Source organism: Neodiprion fabricii, chromosome 1 (assembly GCF_021155785.1).
Source record: "Neodiprion fabricii isolate iyNeoFabr1 chromosome 1, iyNeoFabr1.1, whole genome shotgun sequence".
Lineage (NCBI taxonomy): Eukaryota > Metazoa > Arthropoda > Insecta > Hymenoptera > Diprionidae > Neodiprion > Neodiprion fabricii.
Window position 1 is genome coordinate 25,158,449 of NC_060239.1, and position 24,055 is coordinate 25,182,503.

General features: G+C 39.2%; 1 protein-coding gene across 1 annotated transcript; it reads left to right on the forward strand.

The window, feature by feature from the left end:
- The first annotated feature begins 15,662 nt into the window (after window positions 1–15,662).
- On the forward strand, window positions 15,663–23,085 carry LOC124182120 (phospholipase A2 inhibitor beta-like). Its single transcript, XM_046568963.1, has 3 exons — window positions 15,663–15,718; window positions 17,636–17,785; window positions 18,214–23,085. The coding sequence occupies exons 1-3, from the start codon at window positions 15,687–15,689 to the stop codon at window positions 19,190–19,192; spliced, it is 1,161 nt and encodes a 386-aa protein (XP_046424919.1). The 5' UTR covers window positions 15,663–15,686; the 3' UTR covers window positions 19,193–23,085.
- The last annotated feature ends 970 nt before the right edge of the window (window positions 23,086–24,055 follow it).

The following is a 24,055-nucleotide window of genomic DNA, read 5'->3' on the forward strand; positions in this document are numbered from 1 at the left end:
AGTCGCGCGACGTCTTCATCCGGAGCTATAGAACCGGACCGGCTCACGATGAGCGTCGTTCACTCGGCAAAACGTCTACATTATTATATTATCCCATATCCTACGTGCTGTATGGGTATACGTACGTGTATGTGGTATATTGTACGTACAATCTGGTCGTCAGGGAGAAACTCGTCGGCATCAAGAGGACGGCGAAAGGCATCCAGGGACGCATTTTCAGGGCCCCCTCACCCCGGTATAACGAATTACGGTTATGTAGCTACAAAAGATTAAGGTTTACGAAATATAACTGTGATCCAGATGTCGTATTTGCGAAATTTGACAACCGAAATTGTTTCTGGAGGATCTTACATCATTCAACGGAGCACTCTTTTTCCCATGTATACTATGTGATGTTAAAAATTAAGGCTTTGTTTCACGGGTTTGAATTTTCGCGTTCTAGAGATATTTGTGTTCGTAGAAACGTTGCCATTTGCGTTAGTAGACGGAAGGAAGATTTACCTGGAAATTTTTATCATTCTTGGAAATATTTAGAAAAGATGTTGCTGCTCTCGCCGATCAGGAAATACCGCAAAATGAGGATGCACGTTTTTTCTTTTATGCAAAAGCCATTCTTACAACGGACAGTTAATAATAACTGGTAATAAATAATGAACCTCATACGCGGTGCGATTAACACGGTGCAGCGCCAATTCATTTACGACAGCTGCAGAGGAGGTGCGGGATGTAGATTGATCGAACCTGTACATGAGTTGGCCAATATTTGATAATTATACAGGAATATGAACGTTGCCGTTCACATTCCAATAACCCTTATCCAATCAATTTCAAAAAAAGAAGCCAATTTGGGTAAAAGAAAGAGAGACGCTTAACCAGACGTCTTGTGAGAAACTCAGGTCTTCGAAATCACTCCAGAATCATCGCTTCTCGAGTTCCAAGCTACTCGGAACGTAATAAAATAAAAAATGAAAATACAGACTTACAGATTACATGAAAATGCAACGCATTGTATGAATTAAAAAATTTTTCCACGACACGTACTTCCCTTAACGTATTTCAATTTGGACGCCGCAGTCTCGGAATTCCTCGTACATTATATATACGTGAGGAAATTTAACTGCGATGCGATGATGACGGGATCAGTTTTTGAGAACGTTGAGTCGGATAGCTTGCGGACGGAAAACTCGCCACCGGATACGAATTTGGGAAAATTACAGAGGACATTAGGAGAACCAACACTTATTGTGTTTATCATTTTGTTTCCACGTTGACTAATTTCCGGTTTTGTAACGGATATACCTTAAGCTGCGGGGAAACGCTGCATACGCCCAAAGTTGTTATTGTATTATAGACACGCCGAAATTCATCGCAGCCCTTTTATTCGTCGCTACTCACCTTCTGCCTACACTTTTCTTAATTACTCTACAAGTTCCAAGGCGCAGAGGGCCGTGACTCGCTCATATTGCATACAAAGACACACGAATCACACAGTTGTGAAATAATATTTGACGGAAAAATTTTGTCAATTCAATAATTTAACGTCAAATTTCCCAAGGTCCGGCGAAGAGCGCACGATTTTTCCGTGTATCGTTACGAGTCCTGTAGCCAATACAATTCAATGCATGTAAACGTATGCATCAACTTGTGTTCAAGTGATTCATTATAAAAATCTCACTTTTTTCGACTGTAATTTTTCACGAATTAGCTAAACTCGAAGATAATCACGTTTTTGCTTGACACTGTGCTCCAGATTTCGAAATTAAAATACCAACTGTCTGAGCAATTGATTTGGCCTGGTAAAATAAGTCGAGAAGAACACGTAAAAAACAACAAAACACCTTATTGCACAACTGCAATAATCACGAGTCAATCGCGAACTTGGAACATTATTGCAATTGTCGAGTCATGCCGAAAATTCTGTAAAATCTTCCGTCTTCAGTATTTCCAGAACTAGAACGAAACCCTTTCTCTTCTTATACTTATTCACTCCAAACTACATGGCGTGAATCCTTATCATTACAATCATTAGAACCACCAGTAAATCAATCAGCTTAAAAACAATAATTGCGACGAAATGCTGGATCATGTAGAAAACATTTATACATCATGTTGGACAGTATTATATTTTATTATATAACCGATATCGATCGTGCTCATATTCGAGCATGTGACGATTGTGTGTTTTTTTTTTTTTTTTTTTTTGGAGCAATAAAATGTTCTTTTCGCCGCGCTAACTGTTCACGGAGTCTCATTATCGGGGCTTGATTGACGTGGTTTTTTTCCCAAAGATGAGAGGCGAAATGGCCTCTATCAATTTTCTGCTTCGATTATAATACACGAGTAAATTGAGTCTGGGACGTCTGTAGAACGTTTTCGACATTAGAGAACCTGGTATACAAGTCCGTGAAATCGAACGTACGATTATAATAAGATGAAGAAGAAACCACCATCGAATACACGGTTAAAAAAATCCACCACCACTCATTTTACATGGATCGCTACCTGTTCTGCGCCACATGCAGAGAGCTGAATACGACAGACGTCGATTATGAATATAATTTATGTAATATCCGCAAAAACGGCAGAATAAACTCTGCAGTGCGATAGTGTGAGTGGACAGGGATCGATCGTATATTACACCAAGGGTATACGTGGGAAGAAGGACGACGGTTGGTGTTCCAAATTTTCGATATCTATGACTAACTACCGCGATATCGAGACTATTTAAGACGTTGTTTATTTGCCGCTAGAAATTGTAATTAACGACACGTTGAACAAATTCCGAACAGACGTACCAACCGTACTCCCTTGGCTGTGACTACAAGGTAACCTAACAACGATTCGATACGGCTTAGCGATTTCACCGACGGTATATCGGTAACCAACGCGTAGGTGAATACCGTCCCGTCCTAGTTGTACACGCGTGTCACTGCATAAACGAATGGAAGGAGAGATACGCATAAACGCAAAGAAACACGCGTTGCTGCTCAGTTTACAACATACTTTGTCCATCTGCGTTTTAAGGAGCGAATAAGGGAAGAAGAGGAAAACGTAGGTAAAAAAGGAGCGAGAGGAGGAACGAAGAAAGACACGAAAAGAAGGGAGAAAAAAAATGGGCGTGTCCCGGAGATCAAAGGATGCCGCTCGGCCGCGGAGTGAACAGGTAGTAGGCAGGCGGAGAAGGTACGAGGTAGGAAGGAACCCCGCGGATGACGCGCATCGCTGCATCCACACATCCGCAACGTGTGGGTATAAGGCGTTTTTGAGGGGGTGACGGGGGGTGGTCGCATCGGCGATGATCGGACAACCTACGCTACGCGATCGAAGGTAAGCATGCAACACATATGCACGGATGACGCGTGTGGCGAAGACGACGGCTGACGTCGACACGCGAATCCGCAAAACTGACAGGGCAAAAAGACCGACTTTGTACGGATATAATACTTAGTTGTACGTATGGACAACCGGAAATAGCAGAAATGGCCATTTTATTTTTATTACGTATCACGTGTAACTTGTGCAAGCACAAAGAAGGTATTGAGAGATCAGGGCACGTATAATCGTTGCTTCTTCACACAAGGTAAGATAGATGTATAACGCACGCGCAATATGGCAACTGCCGAACTGAAAAGGATGTGGTTGCTAAATGTGTTTAAGAGGAAATGTACGTCACCTGTTTTTCATTCGACAGAAGGAACGACGAGCTGCCGGTGCTTTTGGATTGTACGCGAGTATCAGCTGCAGGTTAAGTCGTAACTTTGAAGGATATTGGTACGAGCGTGGACAACTCGATTCTTTTGAGAAAAAAAAATATTAGAATCAAAAATGCTGAACACATTTTTCCTGAATCTCCGGAATCTGTTGGAAATTATTGAACGAGGAGGAGCGAATTTCCTCGTAAGAATTGATTACGACTCCAACGAGAACTTTGTTTAAAACCGCAGAGTATTGCTTTTGTACCGACTTACAATGTGCTCGGTATCTACAATTTTTCGAATCAGGGATGGTACGGCTACGTTATTCCCAGATTCCTAGTTAAATTGATATCCAAGTATTTTGGGATGCATCGATGGAATTTCGAACACTCGGCATTGGCTCGTTTGAAGGGCGTGAACCTCGCGATAATTAGCAAAATATACAAGCCACTGGCGAGCCGCCATTTTTGTAAATATATTAGCATATGTAAATGCAAAAAAAAACCATCTCTCCATCTCGCTTTCTCTTGATTTCAATACAAATGTCTCGTTATTTCGCAATTCTTTTCATAAATGATCCACATTTGCAAAAGGAAAACTTCACCTTCTCGGCTCGGTTCGCAAGAAATTCGATAGGCTTTAATCAGAGTCGCAATTTAGCAATTGAGACCGATCGTAAAAGAGCAGGGCGTCCTCACAACGTGGCAAAATAAAGGATCTCTCTTGATCCCAAAATCATTATTCGTTTTCAATCAAGATTCATTTCAACAATCATGCACGTACAGACCTACATCGAAATCAATATTCTGCTTTCATAAATTATATCTAGGTGTAAAAATTAAATAACTGTGGTTACAAAGCACGATTTCAAAATTAATTGTTTGAATAGGTTACGGATAATCAAAATTCAAATAATTGGCCACTAAAATAACGAGATAAAAATCTTGCTTCACGGAGAGTTGTTACACAATCGTAAATTGGCACTTCAGGGTACATTTAAGACATACGAATCGGTAAAATTCAATGTAGGAACCGATTTATATTATCACCTCTACGAAACGAGTACAGGTATAAAGCACTGCGATTGCTGCCAAATAATTATAAATAAGCAATTTTCACGTAAGAGTAAACAGCGTGTGATGTTGGCATTGAAGGATTCATTCCAGGAACCCGGGCTGCCAATTAGCTCTAGTTGAAAGCCCGAAGAAACCCTGATAATTAATATTATATATCTTACACGAACTAGAAACAACGCCAACGAAAACGCTCCAACAATAATTTCAGTCTTATACGTGTAAGTTGCGTATACATCTAGGTCCTAGGTGGAAGAAAAAATGCACTGCGTGAAATAAATGAAACAATCATCAATTACAGTCAAGCGCGTGCTGCTGATTAGCGAAAGATATTCGAAACGACGTATATGTAACGTGCAATAAGAACTACGGCTAATTGCAACTACTGTATATTCCCATTGCAGCGTTAATTCGACCACTCGGATAATTATGTAACGATATTGAAAGGTAATACGGTCGAATCGTTGCACAGCACAGATAAATCTTGATTGGAAAATAATTGACTAAATGCACTCGAGCGATTTATCGCGTACCAAAGGAATGTACGGGTATATTTTCATCATCGCGTATGTAAAGAACATTATCCATATACACCCGTATCTATACATATATCCAGGAACAATAAACGCGCTTCGACTAATTGGTTAATAAAGCGGCGGAAACAAACGACTGCCGCTCGCTGTGCTTGATTAATTAGTTCCCCCCACTTTTCTTCCTTATGCTCGTCTCACTCCACAGGCGCAATGCAGCTATGGGAGTATTTTTTTTTTTTTTTTTTTTTTTTTTTTTGAGAAAAAAAAACGCCACGGTGGTTTCCCCCCTCCATCTTTCTTCCCGTTTTCTTGTCTCTCACTTTTTTTGTATATTCGTTTATTTTTAATTTTTTTTCTGCATTTATTCGGATTAAATTTCCTCGCTAATTGCCTCCACTGACCGAGACGTCGGACCACCGTTTACGGTGTACCTATAATGTTACAGTAATGTTTTCTCCGTAAAACGATCGGAGTATCGAATATGATTCGCTAAATATTTATTGGTAGTTTTACGAGTGCCCCAACGCAGCCGCGTTCGCAACGTGTTTTAATAATTGCGATTTTTAAATGCATCTCAGATATTGTGTAAAAATTCTTAACGTGTCCAGTAATTTAATGATTGTTTTAACATTAAACTTATACAACATTCGCGCGGATATTGTTTATCATCTCTTTGATAATACAATGTTTCATACAATAGTGTGGAAATTTATACGTATTCGGTCCATTTTACTTTTGAAATTTGACTGACGTATTTCCGGAAAAGTACAAGGCAAAAACGAGTCAATTTGTAGATTGTCAATTATTTGTGATAATTTCGAAGAGTAAGAGTATCTGACCAAGTGAAAAGTGCGACAAAAATTAAACAATCTAAACAATAAATGCAAAATGCTTCTCGGGTATCGAAATATAAAAATATGTAATATAAATGTAAGATAATAAGATATAAAAATCGGTGAATAACCGTAGGATTTTCAGCTAAGTGTGTAAATATTATTATACCAACGGTACGTGCGGCATGGTTTCCCTCTGTACAATACTTGTGCGAATCGACTTATGACGGAAATAGTCGAAGAATCCATCCTTCACTTCTCTCTCCTCAAGATTACTGCAGTGGCAGAGAAGAGCTGCAGCCTTACGAATTAATCACGAACGAGTACTCGTTAGATACATAAAATTATGGATATATCTGTATCGTGATACATAAGACGATAAAGCGAATTATAAATTTTACTAATGGCAAAAATTTACCTCCGAGGAATAACGAATCACGATTGGCGAAAGAGTGCCGACAGCTCAGACGTCAAGATTAGTATTACTATTTGCATAATAACGTGTAATTACGAAAAGTCTAATTAACCTCGGGCGCGGCTATCCTCCACGTCTCCCTGGAACGCCTCGTTCGTATATATATATATATATATATATATATATATATATATGCATATGTGTGTGTGTGTGTATTTACTTCAGTTAAATTGTATATATTATTATATAACGCACACCTTCTTCTCGTGTGTAAGTCTCTAAATTCAAGTCTCGTCTGGATGAACAACAACCGTGACTACTGAAATACATTACATAATACATAATGCTGTAACTATATTGCGAATATAAATTAAGGATTTAACATTGATGAGGGACATGTATACATCTATCTATATTAAAGTGGAGGAACAGCTCGGATGCCGTCACCTTTCGATTATAATTCTTAACAAAAATCGAGTATCTCTTAGTCACGTGATTGATTTGCTTATTATCAATGTCAGTTATTAGGTAAACGGATAGTAATCAAATGACCTTATAACAAACGGTCGATGATAGTTGCCCAAAACTCGGGTCCTATATGAAAACGTGATGACTTTAATCAACAACAGTAATTTGTTCATTCTTATGCAATCACTATCGTAATATTATGTTTTTTTCTCGTTAGTTCAATCATTTGTAGGAAAATATTTTCTCGTATAATGTGAAATAGTATGCTGAAATTTGATAAATAACAATGCACTTAAATATTCACAAGTAAATTATATTCACTTGATGCAAGTTAATGTATCATTGCATAAAAGTAAATATCAGTTTAAACAAAATGATTCTCGTGTTTATCTAGAGAAATTTACGTCTATCAACTATAAATAATTAAATATTCACTTCAAGCCTATTCGAACGCAAAATCGACAAATTTCTCTCTCAGCAATTATGCACAGGCTTTCCTTTTTTTTTTTCGTACAACTGCAAATGCCCGGTATAAGATTTGGAAAACGATCATCGAACGAGGAACAGAAGGTGTTCACTAAAAACAATTGACCAACGTCCCGCGGTGAAAACGATCTGTCACTGTCAGTTTCGGGCCAAAGTATTTTCACGAGCTGTCGGACGTCGTTTGTTTGCTAGTGTGAACTCTTTATTTTAGACCGGAAATGTCCCCATTAGAAGGACGTATCGTCTCTCTTATAGTCGGGCCACCCTCTTCCCGAAGCTGAGGCGCGAGGTTTTTGTTAACCTTCTTCAAGATTTGGACAGTTGGCGCCCGGCGAACTCGGTTCTTATTTTTCACCCTTATAGCTCTCCCGCTGCGATGGCATTGTATAAATATGTATACCTATATATACGCGTATGGTATTCCATACAGGATTCAAGGGTCAAATTTTATTCCCTCGAATGTGTGAAAAAGACACGCCGTGCGGGATTTTATTTTGTACATTTTACCGCAGAAAGGAAAACATCAAGACCCTGCACGCGCGACCCCGAGATGAAGACATATACGTCTGAACGATGTTTTCTTCCTAATTCTTTCCTCGTCAGCCAGTTTTTGCCCCGTTTTTTACCTCTTTGTCCCGAAATTTTCGGGCGACAATATTTTTTTATGAAAATTGGGTTATCGTAACATGGATACAATTTAATTACGGCACATCCTCTACCGAGGCTGTTGGAACGATAATGATCAACGTAATAGAAAATCAGACTAGAAAAACGCTGCGTGGAAGGTGTAATTTAACGAGAAACAATTAAACATGCCTCACCCACCTGCACGACTGGCTGTAAAAGTAAATAATGATTTTGTCGACTTTAATCGACTTTCACGAATAAAAAATCAGATCAGCGAGCACGAAATGCGCAGAAATGCGCGCGCAGCAGCGTCACACGTTTCGCGCTGACGTCATACGGCACCAGCCACTAGATACAGGCGGTCGCAAACTTCGCGGCACGGAATACGGGAAAGGTCAATTTAGTTCATCGAATTTTGGATGTACGGAAACTTTTTAGCTCAGATTAAAAGGGAACGCAAGCGATTTTTTTTCCGTGCTGCTCGATCGAGCGATGAAGAAACGTGTACACGAATCGCCTTATAATTACGTCAAATTGCTGCAGGTTTAAAAATTCATTCCTTGTCGTAAGAACGAGTCTTCCAACTGTGATAATATCCGTGTAACGAGTAAGTAAAGAGTCTAGTTACGCTCTTCAGCGAAATGGACGCCTTCCTACATCGCACGTCGAGACACTTAAGTCTACGATTAGACGTATATGTACCGACGAACGTGGCGAGGTGGCAAAGACGCAGGTTGCAAGTCGTTGCAACGGACTCAGGTACCCAAGCACTGTAAATATCTTCCGGACCGCACCGATCGTTTTAGGTACCCGTTAACCCGGCGTTGCGGAGCGCCAACAGCGCAAATGCGGTTTCACCGCGCCACGCAGAGACCATTTCACCGCATTAAAAGAAAGGATGAAAGGAGAGGAATAACGATATAATCGCTGAAAAAAGTATATATATTCAGAACGATTTTGTCATGGCGCAAAATGGCGCGCAGTATAATGATAACGGTGTGTCAAGTGTTAAATTTACGACCAAGTGTGAAATTACGAAAATACTCCCAACTGCGACTGCAGTAACACTTGCCGATGGAAGACGACATGATAGTACCTAATATGTGCGGAGTGAGTACGTGTAATCATATTCATGACTAGCTCTACCTATGTGCGTAAAATATATTTAGGTGTCATGCAGGCAGAGCGAATTCGTTAAAAAAAGTTAGTAATAAGACAAGGAAAATATTAGAATCACAACCCAATTTAACGATATTTTTACTTCTTAATGAAATGAACCTCCACTATTGCTTTTTCGTAAGTTAGCATGAGTTATTGGAACATTTTGTGTATCGATGTCAATCTTGTGATCGATGCGTGGAATACCTTCGACTTGACACAAAGCTGTTAATCGTAGCACGTCTGAAGCGTTGACGCAGAATTTCACAAACTATTACGAACGTTGTAACAATTTTCTGTTGGATCATGGGAATCGCTACTTTGGACAAATATTGGCCCAAGTTTGTTCAACACTTAGCCATTATTCATTCTTCGAAAGAGAGACAAATTTAGAGTATGTAAAAGAAGGAGAGAAAAAAGACATTAGTTTCGAACCGACGACGTGCACGTGCCTCCGGGTGCGAGACACGTTAGTAAGTTTGAATTGTAGCGGATAATTGCGACCCGCAGAAGACATTAAACGCGTGGTATATCCCTGGTCGCTTCTGCGGCAACCGAAAGCCACGAAACCTGTATGCCTACCCACATACATACAGGGGCATTATCTCGTAAGAATGAACTGGCATTGACAGCTCTGGGAGAGGTCATAATCGTAAAAAAGCACTTTGGTTTATCGGCAAGGGCTTGTCTCTGCTGTACAACGCATAAAGACTTATAGGCTACAGGATTTCACTATCTCTGTACCCGTTCCGTCTGGCCTCCATTCCTCCGTTTTAACGTCCCGTTGTCCATACTCCGCGAAAAATGTAAGCATTCGCAAAAATACGCAAACATACTCTCGAAGCAAATGCGATAAAATACCGCGGAAAATGCATGCAAGAAAATGCGATTCTTCACCGCCAAATGGTTTCAACATTTCCACGAAGATTCGTGAAAACAGCCAGTTCTCAAAGGGACCGTGAATGGTTGATGCTCTCGGCTTTTGATTGTAAGTACTGACGAGCTAATTATGCGATATTTCAATGCGAATTACGGGCTACAAACGTATTCGCAATTGGATAATATTCCCGAGCAAGCTGTTGCAACGGTGAGCGGGAATCGGCAATCAAGCATCGGTTTATCGAGCGCGTCAAGTGCGCTTGGGGGGCCGAGTAGTTTCGCTGCTGCGAGTCCGTGGAGTTAATTGGAATCGCTGATCACCGAGACGTGACATCGATTTATCGAGAATCGTCGATGGGACGATAATACATGGTTGAGGGAGCAGAAGGAGGCATCGCGGTCGATAATCCACATTGCCGTAGATACAGCGTTAAACGCGAGCTTCTACAATATAAATGTAAATGCGATAAAAGCGCAAGTTGGAACATATATGCGATGGGCGCCGATGTGTGTGCCGTGCAAGACTGGAAGCGCAAGTGTCATATAATATCGAGAGTAAAACGCGCGCTTAAGCCAGTCGGTACCAGCGTTTGTATGGTAATCGTTACAGAGGTTGAAATTGTCTCCGAAGGATTTCGACGTTTACGATTCGACGCTTGATTTATGCTGTATTTATGCCTTGGCACCTCTTTGTTATAACAACGAAGTTCCGACGCATGTATCGTACAACCCTTGTGCACGCCCAGTGCCAGTCCGGCTGCTTCTCTTACGCTTGCATTGCACGGTATAAGCGATTCAGTTTTAAACGTCGGCCTCCCTTCGCGGCTTCGAATTAGTCAGCTCATCCGACACCGGGATTCGAATCGCGCGTTAATCTTAATAAGCAATTAAAATAACGTCTCACTCTTACCATTCGCTCGGCACAACGAATCGCAAACTCTGCGCAAATTTGCAAAATAATCACGTAAATTTAGCCGCTTATTTTTTTTTTTTTACCTAATTTAAACATTATTTATCGCACGTTGAATTCAATGATCCTGACGCTTCGCACGTAGTTGGAGAACTTGAAAAAAATCACGTTCCGAAGTCATGCAAATCTCACATCCTGGCTTATACATGGCAACGTAAAATTAATAAAGCTCGCGTTCGATAATATTTTAATTCGATGACCAAAAGATGAAATAAAAGAGGTTTTTACGCAAATTTATTGCATTTAATTGATGTTTGTGGACCATGGATTTTGATTTTGCGGGTAGAATGGAAAAGTGACTTACTGGCTTGTGCATCTTACGACCTGGACGTTAAACGATTGGCATTTATATGTTAAAATTATTCATAATATGGAGGAAAACAGTTGCGATCTCATCTATAATATGTACCGCGATATATTGTTACGTTGTTTTTCACCGCGAGATGGTATACGGGCTAAGTAATAGGCGCACGAGTGTATATGTAATACTTGCATCTATATTCTAGAAGTGCATAATTAGCGGCACGCTACCGCGTTATAGGTAGTTGCATCGGGGAATATTCCTTGGATACGACGAGACTCGCAATTTGCCCCAGATCAAAGCACTCAACCAGTTATTATGGTGTACCTACTTACTTAGTGCCGAATCAAGTATTAACACACGTAATTTGGAATAAGAAAAGGAGAAGCAAGTTTCTGGGTAAAATTCTTCTCTGGAGTCTATCGCATACAAACAACATCAAGATAAATTATAACAAAAATTTTCGTACTACTCGCAGGAAAGAAACTCCTTCTTTTCTAAAATGGAAATGTCTATACAAAAATTTGATATTTTTGCAATTATTGTTTCATTTATATGAACAGATAAAGAATTCTTTCATTCATTCGATAATCCGACAACGATAATTTCCTAATTCAAACGTGTTTACGTGTATTTTATTTTCAAAAAATTGGACTTCACTGAACGCATGCAAAATTTTCACGTCTTTGAATAACTTTACATATTCTAGAACGAAGTTCAAGACAGCGTGAAGTGTTTTTTTGCGGTTAGTTCACTAGATCGTTCGTACTTTTCTTATCTCGAGGGATAAATCCTCTCATAACCGTTCTACAATTTCTTTTTTTTTTTTTTTTTTATTTGGCCGAAGCGCGAAGCGGATCGTTTGCGGCGGCGTTAACGGCCAGAAGACATGTATCTGCATCACGGAAAAAGCTGTACAATCTTACGCATCATTGGCCAAGCGAAAATATTTTCAATGAAAATTTTTTCAGCCTTGTTTGTTATAATTTTCTATCTATTCTGCACGATTTTTTCGTTTAAATGACTGTGCACGAATCCAAAACGGTATTTCGCCTCGAGTTATACATTAACATGATTAGAACTAGAGGTAACAATATGATCAATGAAGAACAGTTTAATTAATTCTTTATTCCTTTTCCCGGGATTTAAGGTGAATTAGCGACAAGCACTTGACGATTTGTATTTTCTTTTTTTTCTACCGACGATGAGAATACCGTGGCTCGAGTTACAGGCCGATGTGACTCTTTTCAGTATTTCGCACACTCGTCTCGTTTGTACAAAGTATAATTAAATCGAAAAGTGCCGAGGTATAAAGAGCGAAATGTAAGTACGCGTAACAGGTATTACATTATATACCTTAGCAGCGCGCAATTATTAGTCAGGTATATGCATACCGTGTGTGTAAGGCAAGGCAAAACGGTCTCCGTTCCTTACAAAATAACAAAGCATCGTTCCAAGATGGCGATGAAAGATAGGCGAGCTCAGCCGAGTACGAGACACGGTATTCAGTCGAAATGACCGACTAGAAGTACGTACTTAGGAAGGAGTGCTCACGCTGAGCAGCCGAGCGTAGCTCCTTCTGATGCAAACCTTTCTTTGAGTAAACTTGTCTCTCCTCTACTCTCCTTGGCGCTATTTTTTTTTTCTCTCTCAATTTATATCCCGCGCCGAAGCCAAGCTCGCGCCATTTTATCAACACACATCTGGAGTTTGCTCCGGAAGTGAACGATCCGCGGTGGTAAGAAGAGGAGGGAGTCGAAGAAGAAGATGGGCAAGGTAGGTTTGCGAGATAAGCAAGTTACAACGCCGCGTCAGGTGGAATTAGCAAATTTCTGCAATCTCTTACAGACATCGCATCTTTCGTGGGTAACAAGCCTTCGCGAGGCGAAACCTTTGCTTTAATGCATTGGAACGATGAGCAGCTTGCGAGTCTAGCCATAAACTGCTATTCTGTAATCCGCAATACGTGCGTGCGGTTAATAATATGCGTACCGATACGTAACTGCGCAAGTTTTTCTTAGCGGGGTAAAGAAACAATCACACGTACGTTCGGCGTGCGAGAGTTATAAGTTTTTTGGAATATTGGCCGGTGTAATCGCGAAGCGGAAACATCGCGTCAAGCTGTAACAGCGTGTTTATCAGTCAAAATTTTTGGCAGACACGTAATTGGACTCATGGATGGCAGGTGTATGATCTGCTAGAAACTAACAAACTAGCAGAATCTAGAAACGAGACTTGGCCCGGTTTCAAAAGCGTCCGCTTCTCTCCTTTCTGCAGATCAATGCCGCCGCGAGCTCGTTGCCAAAATGGTGAATTAAGTGTTTTCTCAGACGGAGCACACCTGTTTCTCTTAAATCTCATTACTTAGCTCTGTGAGTAAAACCGAGTGGCGTATACGCTGGGAAACTGTGATCCTGGCGCAAGTCTCTCTCCCTCTCTCTCTCTCTCTCTCTCTCTCTCGCTCTTTCTCTCTCGCTTCAGCATCTAGCCACGATTTTAATTGGTCGCTATAGATATAGAGCAGCGATGCTATTTATAATCGCAGTCATTAGTTCATTGCTATCTTCTACTAAACAGTTGAGCACCTATCGCAAAGACTTTGATGTATCCTCTGCGCGTCCTCTCTCACACTCTTAAATTATCCTCGTTTTGAGAGTACTAATTCAGACGGATCACCGCCGGATGTCGTACGCGTAGAATTATCTTCATAATGTGAAACGTTTGTTCAACCGCGAACACGCGTCTTGAATGTAAGGTCGAGGCGTATACGATACGCCCTGAAAAGTAAAACGATTTATGCACTTCGAATAATATATTTATGTACAATCGTCGGAAGAGGAAATTGCAGCAACAAATAGCTACGATAGATAAATTGTGTGGTAAATTTATTGCATTCATAAATTAAATAAACAGTGAACGTATGGTAAATTTACTATTCCAATTACTTCCAATACAATGTAAGAAGTTCGTTGCAGAAATTTGCGACAGTTGAAGGTTGTCTCGATGTTTTATATAGAATTGTTTTACCGTACACGAGGATGCATAATGAATATTTTAATTACAAGATCTGTAAATAACCCAACAGAATTTTATCGCTCATGTGAATAAATAAAGTTTCATTCGTCGGCCGCGAAGAATTAGTTAATAAAAATTTTCTTTTAGAATACAAGGTACTCGAGTTTATTTAAAGTCACATTTATCGTCTTGCAAAAATGTTGTTCGTAAACCAAATGATTCGTTTATTCAAAAATCTTAATTGACCAGGAGCTTAATAATGGATAATTTATACGAATTCGTGTAATCCAAATAAACTGTATGATTAAGTATTCCGGAATATTTACGCCGTAGGAATGAATCATACTCGTAAGGATTTCAGGCATGTCGTATAAAACACGTACTCATTACGACTATAACAAGGTGAAATAAGAATAAACCTCACGTCAGTTCAAATAAAAAGCGTAAGATCAATTTATTTCAGTTAATATCCGTACATACCTAAAAAGCGTAGAAGAATAATTCTTTTCCCAACAGAGTTTCTCAAGAAACGAGTGATAATTTTTCTATTTCGAAAGATGCTCCGTCTTCCGTTAGTGACCGTTGATCGAAGGGGTGGAAATTTTTACCATCACGACAGCGTGCCGTACGAGATAAACTTTTTCCCGAAGTGAAATTCCGGCGGCCTGACATTATAACAAGATTTCGTGGAACAATTACGAGAAGGCACGAAGTGGAAGTTTCTAGCCTCGCCGTTGAAAATAATTACACCTAAAGCAAGACGCGTAGGGTATAACTATGTATACCGATGTTCCACAACGAGGAAAGAAAATCCGTGCAGGCGGTAGTCAAAGGCAAAGGGGGACGGCGAAGGGCGAAAGGGCGCGGCGAGGGAAAAACTGAGGCTGCGAAGAGACAGCGATTAGTCAAATGAAATCTTCCGTCACGTCTGAGCAGCCCAGCGGACATTAAACATGCGAGCGACACGTGTCGCGATGCGCCTTTCGCTAACAAACGCGGCGACGAGATCGGCCCTCGGTCTGTGGGTATAACCGGCGCGTATCCACCGGTCCGAAACGCTAACAGTCCTCGAAACCGGCGTTGGAAGTCGGAACGACCCGACCCCAGAAGACGCATTGGAAATAGACGGAGACGGAGGAGGCGACTCGACTTCTTGTTTCATCCGACTAACCGCCTACTTAATTAAAACGGCATTAAGAGAGAGAGTCTCGCCTGCATTTTGCGCCCCCTTGAATGTCAAGGAAACGATCTCTTCTCCGTCTCGAGTACGTACATATGTGTTACTTTGTGTTTGGTTACGTGAACGCTTGCGAATACCTCGCGGAAATGGAAACGATCCGTTTTACAATTGCGATTATTTTTAGGGTTCCGTAACTCGAAAGGGAGAAACGGAACCCTTCTGGGATCGCCTCGTTGTCTGTTTGTCTGTCAAGATCATTTTTCTCAGGAACGAGTCGAGGTGTCGGGTTGAAGTTGATATTAAATACCAAGTTCTACGTTTCCTTGAAGGTGTACAAAATTCGAGCTTCTAAGTCAACGCAGTAAATATATAGAATATATATATGTAAAAAAAAAAAAAAATAATCAAGTTGTCCGCTTGTCCGATTTTTTAATGGCGGATCGCGTTATAAGCGTAGTAATTTCATTTGATACTCGAATTGTTGATGTGAAAAATTAATTCGTTGAATAAGCAAATTTTAATGACTATGTAGAGATAGCAAGAATTTTCACTGCAATAGTAAAGATTTTTCAAGCATATCCAAGTCGATTTTCCAATGTAGCGAATGCGTTTATACTAACCTTACAAAATTCTAGCTATTTCAACAAATTTTCCTACTGTCTCTATATTAACCCAAGAATTTGCTTGTCCAGCTGATTACTTTTTTCCATGTCGAGGCGTATCTACAAGTTTGTGAAAAAAAGCAAAGTAGAAATAGGATTACATGTTGCAAAGCTGTCCAAGTGTCAAATAATGCGTGACTCGTATAAACTGTCGAAAAAATTAGCCATGGTTGGAAACAATTGTTAACAAATCTCGTAACGTCAGATGGCCTTATCTTCTTCGTTCAGTGATTATTGCTACATGCCTCAGAACCGGCTAAAGAACGGTATTAATTTATTAAGCCGTATGCATTGTAGGATCGATCCTCGTTTCATTTTCCTGCTAATTGTTAATATTTTCTAAGGGCAAAATGGAATATTTCAAGACTAATCATTCATTCTTCCAAAGTGAGTTGAAAGTAATTGCTTCTGTATTTTATTAAGGTGAGAACAAATCGCTGAAATTTAGAACCGTACGCAACCTCACTGAAAGCGTACGCCAAGGCTTTTGTCGTTGGTAGTAGTTTTGAAACTGAACGTTAATTAATCCTACGACGAAAATTACTGGGAACAAACAGTTATAAATTCTTATATAAATATTTTCTATCGGTTCGTTTTATTACTCCCGTCAAATTCGTTAACTAATAATAAGTAACTAAGGTAAAATAACAGTTTCCGAAATCGTTCTGCATTTGGAACAACTTGATTAAAAATTAGAAAAAAGTTTCACTAGATCGAGTTTCGTACCGTAGATGGAAAAAAATAGCGTGTCTTTGCAATCTATTGACGATACAGGATGGACATGGTGGGAAAGCTCTGTGTTTTATCCGCGGTGATCGTTGCCTCGCTTACCTCCACCTCTGGGTGGACTGACGCCGGTGTCTGCAGTGCCGACAAAGGTTGAAGCCTACCAAAGAATTTCTACGTGCCGACAAAGGTTGAAGCCTAGTAAAGAATTTCAACGTGCCGACGGTCGCTTGATACCTTTAAAAGTTAAGACAAGACTTACCTACAGTTACTGTTATTGGCACTGTATCAGCGGTAAGAAACATATCAGCGTTAACGTAATCAACTAAAAATCTAGAAATCAGATTAAAAGAATGAAAATTTACCGAAGAATTGTAATTATGGGGGAAATAGAATATTGAAACAACGTAACACTGGAAAAATTCTTTTTTTCCGCAAAAGTTACTTCATACCGGAGCATACGTCGATCATCGTCGTAATAATCGCAGAACACTGTTGAAATTAATATAAACTATAACAAAAAACTTGCGTCCGTTGACCGTGATGACACTCTATTTTATTCACCTGGCAACAGGTTATCCTTGAAATCTCATGATTATGCATTTCGTTTATAGCATTTGCATATGGAAACGTTACAGTCCGATTTCAATTATCGAACCTTGCCTTGTCACAAAGGAAAACAAAATCATTGTAACGACGACGATTCACCGAACAAGTCACGAAATTTTTGTACTCGGTCGTTCTTCGCAAATCGCTAAAAAGAGGTAAGTCGACAAAATGGATAAACAGATTTTTTTTCTTGTAGACATTTATTGATTAAATCAAATGTGGCAAAAGAATAGATATTTAGATTCAACGAAATGTCATTTGACTAAATAAAGTAGTCAAGAGACCAAAAATTTCTATTGACGAGTGAAATCGCATTTATTGGAATTATGGAAACATTTCCGTTGCCATATGTAATCGCCAAAACTTGATAAATTCTACAAGTTTCTTTTTCTCTTGCGAATGCTCTACGTTTCAGGAGAGTGATTGAAAAATTATGGAAAACAATAAGATTCTTGCTCCGTGCTTGACAATAATTGTACGGTATTTTGCAAATAAAAAATTTCGCAGGGCAGGAAAACACTTTGGAAAATGCAGTAAAAGCGTCATGATTTTCGTCCAGCAGTAAATCGTTATTCATTCACAGGGTCTGGAACATGGACCGCAAAATAATTTTTTCAACGTTGTTACACGTTCTGGGGACCGTTTGTCACTCATCTTCGGCGGATACACCGGAAAATGCACTTGTCCCCAGGACTGAGATCGTGGAGAACGGCAGGCTCGCGGATAACTGGAGCGACAAATTACCGCATTCTACGGAAGACGTTGATCTGAGCGGTCTGGGTTTAGAAACAGTGAAGCTGACCACGTTCGCAAAATTCGATGAATTGAACGCCGTCAATTTATCATCTAACAAATTGTCGTCAACTAGTGAAATAGCGATCGCAGTTCAGCGCGTGAAGCCGCTTACTTTGGACTTATCACACAACAACTTGGGCCTTACACTGTACAGAGAAAACACGCTGTTCTTATTCGACGCGATAAAGTACTTTTGGTCCATCAACTTGTCGCACAATCGCGTACACGGACTTGAGATCGACTTCGACGTGGTTCACCTGAATTTGTCGAACAACGAGATTAAGTGCCACAACAGAATTAAACGACATCGTTTTCACAGCGATGAGATTTACGTCGCGACTTTGGACCTTTCCCACAACTTGATCAATTGTCAGTCAAAGCTTTTCTCCGTGCACATCAGCAAGCTCGACATGTCGTACAACAAACTAGATGGCATAGGGCCGGAACTTTTCGAGGGACTTAGAGGCTTGGTTGAACTAAATATTACCCACAACAATATTCGATATATTCATCCACGGGCCTTCGTGAACAAAACGTACATGACCAAGTTGAATCTACGCTCGAATCATTTGAGAAACGTCTACAGTCTAGTTTTCCGTTCAACTTACAGTCTGAGGTTCGTCGATTTGTCGGCAAACAGGCTGACTTACACCCATTGGTACGATGCATACCCACAACTTGAAAATACATCATCCACGGAAGTCGGGGTTTACGTTTTGGACGAGCGCCATAACCGATATCCGTTCATTACCGAAGATATAAATTAATCTCATACACCGATCTCAAGCCGACGTTCGACTTTTCAGTTGTATAATTTTGAATTGCCCAAAAAAATCAAGTTCCTGGATAGCTTCTGAAATCTCTAATAATTTTTATCTAAAAGATTTCGTACAAATAAGAAGTTTAATAACACATGTTACGTGTTTGAAACGAATTCTAAATTTTTCGTATTAGGCACATTTTCATCCGAATCATAAGAATACGATAAGACCTTTTTCGCAAATTGTCGAGATACTTACTCTTCAAGAAAAATCTACTTTTGTCATATATTCGATACAAAAAAAATAACCAAGTTCTACTGAAGTGAGTAAAAAGTTTTAGTTACCTTTAGATCAGGAAAAGCAGAAAATATTTTGCTATACATCTACAATAATTCTACATCTAAATTCTACAATAAATCGTATCGCTATTGACGATGAATATACAACGGTTCCGAAGTCGCTACCCAAAAACGAGACTAAATTGAACGTTGAAAAAATTGTGAACGAAAGTAATATATATGGTAAACGAAGGAAGAAATTAACTTGGCAAATTAGTAACTAAGGTGTGTAAAACTTGAAAAGTGTGTAAAGTACCTACAAGCTGAACACTTTTGAATTAATTGTCTGTGTAATAACGGTACAATGTTGCATCGATGATCTAAAATCAACTTCTTTCGTTTTGTTTCATGGTAATCAGATGATTTATAATTCTTCTTCATTGCTGGAATTTAAGCTTTGTCTTCGATTTTCTCGCATGGTCGATCTATATCCCTATGTATCATGTATTGTATACATTTGTATTCTCTAAAAAGAAGCTGAAGATTCAACGTGAAGCTATTCTTGCTGCACTGTGATAAAATTAAAACAAAGAGGCCACACTGAGTAGTTTCAAAAAATTCATCCACTTGCATTTCATACCTTTCAAAAGTTAGACGACTTTTTGGCTGCCCTTTCTTCGCAATAAATATTGCAACTTGTCCATAAGCTGTATCGTTTGGTTGTTTTTCGCCTAGCTTTCGTCAATGCTTTTTTATCAATCTTGTGCATTTTTCTGTTGTAAATCATGATATTTACAGGAATTGTTCTCTACTTAATACAATCAGAAAATTACATTTTATCGTAATGCGACACATAATCAGAAAGTTCTCTCTACTTTATCTGCAGTATTTGTGAACTTGTTAATGTTTACGTCCACCTGTAAAACTGCTAGGTATCTGCAGTGCCGACGAAGTTTGAAGCGTGGGTGGGTATTAACGAAATTCTTCACGCATACGAGCATTTAATACCGTTGAAAGTTAAGGTAGAACTTACGTGTAGTAACTATTATCCGAATAAGAAAGATTTGAAATGTGAAAAAGGTAACCAAGTGCCAAAATCAACTCATGACGAAAACGTATGAAAAACTCATCACCAATCTCTGTCGTGAAATCAGGAAAGAATTGCGCGTTATATATATTCTCAGCGTAAAGTATCATCGTAAAATCGAATCTCGTTGTTCCGTCATACGTGTAATGACATAGAAACATCGTTCCGAGAGCTACGAACTTGGCAATAGCTCGTTTCAGTAATATCTTCAGCAGATAAGCAATTCCTATTTCCCAGTGAAATTATATTTATTCGAAATCAGCGCGTTCGAATTGAAATTTCACTTCAGTTATCATAACTTCAAATTCACTCCTGACGCAACGGACAACGGCAACCAGGCAAACACGGTTCACCCTTTTTTAGAGAACGGACCTATGGCCCGCAGTTTAGAAAAGGACACAATGTACGATATAAGAAGAGCAACAACGAACTTGGCGAGTATTAGTCTTTCTAGTATTTGACATGTAATGCAAATTCTGATTACACCGTTTAGAATTAACCTGTTGGGTATATAGTATATCCGGGAAAGTCCACATCCAACTCGATCAATGTCGAATCCACAATCTTCTCGAATTCTTTGTTAATATTGTATCTATTTCTCAAGACGCAGTAGATATTGAATGTTTCTTTCAGATCTTTACCTCACGTGGTTTTCTCGATGTATGTATGTAAAATTTTCAATTTTGATGATTTCTTTCGCAATAAATATTTCTTACTGACCATAACTTCCGAACACTAAATTCGACCATCAAAGTTATAAAATTCATATTGTTCTTACTGAAATTCATTTTTTTTTTAATAAATTTCATTACTCAAAAATGTACAACACGCTTCGAACAACGAAATTATATGTCGAAATACTGTAAAATTCAACTTACATTTTTATTGTCTTGTTTTACGAAATCAGCTACAGGTTCTATGTAAGACGCTATAGTTAACACCTCTGGATAACACTTGCAGGATTCCGTTGTTACCGATTTTTCTTCGGCAATCGGTAACAAAATTTCATAGATTCTCGACGAAAGTTTCGCCGTTAACCGAAGAATCTAAAACCGGTTATCCCAGGGTGAATTTTCGCAACCAATACTCGGAGGGTAAGTGGGATTGGGACCATAAAAAGTCGTGGTAGCGATTCGGCAGCTTCTTTATCGACGAGAGTCGTTTAACACGCAATCCCTTAAGACACACAAAACCCAATTAGGCAACGGATTAGGATAATCGTCTTCAACAGTCTTCAGTCAACGGTTGCGCGTAATCCTTTTGCATTACGAATCAACGAAATTTCAGCAGTCGAATTGGAACATTTGTAACTCATGATAAATTTCACTGTACGACGCTTGCTGAGGTTTTCTGAATTTTGCAATTGCAAAATAATGTATTTCACAAAAGAGTTGATCAGTTTTCAGGACAGACAGTCCAAGTGTCCGAAAATTTATTCGCAAAAAATGTGATGCATTGAAAATTTTAGAAATTAATTCCATCCTGATCGCAAATCCAAAACCTTAATGTAACAAAAGCTCTTGCACTATAGCAGAATGTGATTATACATCGTAGACAAATTTTATCTTTGTTCATAGTGGGCGTCATTGATTTCTCCGCAGTAAATTTACCGTCCATACTTGTAATAACTAGTCTAAACGTGGCAGTTAACACCGATAAAATACAACTAGAATTGCACATTGTTAAGCCTGGCAGACCATGGTAAAGATTTCTTTGCAGCGATGCAGTTCGTATAGTGCGGGGCATAAAGTATAATGTAAAACTGAGAGCCGACGCAGAAATCGGTAAAAATTCTAGGAAGCTTAAATTAAACCGCTTCTTGTTTTGCAATCGTATTCGTTTTCGCCTAAGAGCGTTCCGGTGTTGTCCACAATCGAAAGCATAAACTGTCCGGGTTCCAGGTACGGCCCTATCGATATTGGCGCCCGTCTCGAGCCCCCGGCACGTGGCTTATCTTAAGAGGCACCGTATTCGGCCCTGCGGTTTTAATTCAAATAAATTCAACTTGACGAAGGGGGCAGCCTTTTAACATTCCTCCGATAAGACTCTGAACGGTCGACCGACGCTCACCGCTGCATCATATATTCGGCTTCGCACCGAACGTGCAGTGATTGTTTTTATGTTGATTATTTCTTATTTCCCCTAGTTTTTTAGACCGTCAATTTCATTTTTCCTTTCATTTTAGACTTCATGTGATATTTTTTATACTTATTATATACGGTTTGCATTACATTATATCGGACAAGATCGCCGTTACTCGTTCAACATGCCGCGGTAGCAAAATGTTGATCTGTTTCGGGCTCAAAAGCATTTTTTTTTCTGTTTTCAAATCCAAGTTTGTATCCTGTAACTGCGAAGAATTATAATTTATGAGACAAGTTTTACGAAACATTTTTCCGTTACGAGTCATTGAAAATCCAAGATTTTTCAATTACCACCGTTGTTCTACCTCTTTGGTTTGAATAAAGTCAAAAATTGCTGTCGTTCAAAAAGCTACTTGCACCACAATTCTTGCAATAAAGATTTTAAACATTTTCGCAGTCATCCTGCAGATAGTATAAAAAATAGACTTTGCACTCTGGTGATTAATTATTGAATTACGCCAGTTTCTATTTGCAAAAGAAAAGAAATAGAAGTCAAAAATATGTAACAACTGTGTTAAAACTTAATATCAAAACTAATTCTAAAATAAATTTTTCAAAATCATCAAACTTCCTCAACTAAAACTTTATTTGAGTATTGTCAATTGCAAATCAGTTTTAACAATCAGATTGCAAATTAGATTACAACTTTTCTTTGCTTTTTTACCGTGATAGGTACGGAATTATTTGAATTTTTGAGGCAAACTTCCGCAAGATCAGCTTTTAAAAGAAGATCCTAAATTTTCGACGTTATTTGAACCGATATCTAGAAAGATAGATACTGCGTACATTTAGTCTGAATATCCAGGGATATACTTGCTTCACGAAACTTTATCGACGGTTCAAGCTTCATGAGAATGGAAAATGTAGAGTTTTACAATGACAACGTATCGTTTTAAGAGAGTATAAAAATAAAAGTACCGTTATACAACCTCGCAAAAGCATTGATCATGCCAATGAATGTACACCGGTCAGTCTTGATATTATTTGCCGAAAAGATCAATTGCTGCGGTTTTGTTGTAAGCTCCGCTTGCTTATGAGGCATGATAAACGTCAGCGAACGACCGCAAATCCAACGGTATATAACTACATTCGGCTCTTAGCGCGTGACACGCAAGTGCAAGCGTGAAATTCTACAGAGCAACGCTCAACAAAGATAATCCGAAGTGAAACGAACTCTCGTCCGTGCGTCGGCGACAGGTGCAAGGAAATCATTTGGCAATTTAGAGAATTTAGGAAAGCTTTGTGCGCCCGCCAATTTGACGAACTGGTGACCAAATGTCGATGTGTTTTTTTTTCTTTTTTTTTTCTTTTTTTTATACAATTATTTTTCACTTCCACTACCTCTAAATTAGTCACTTGA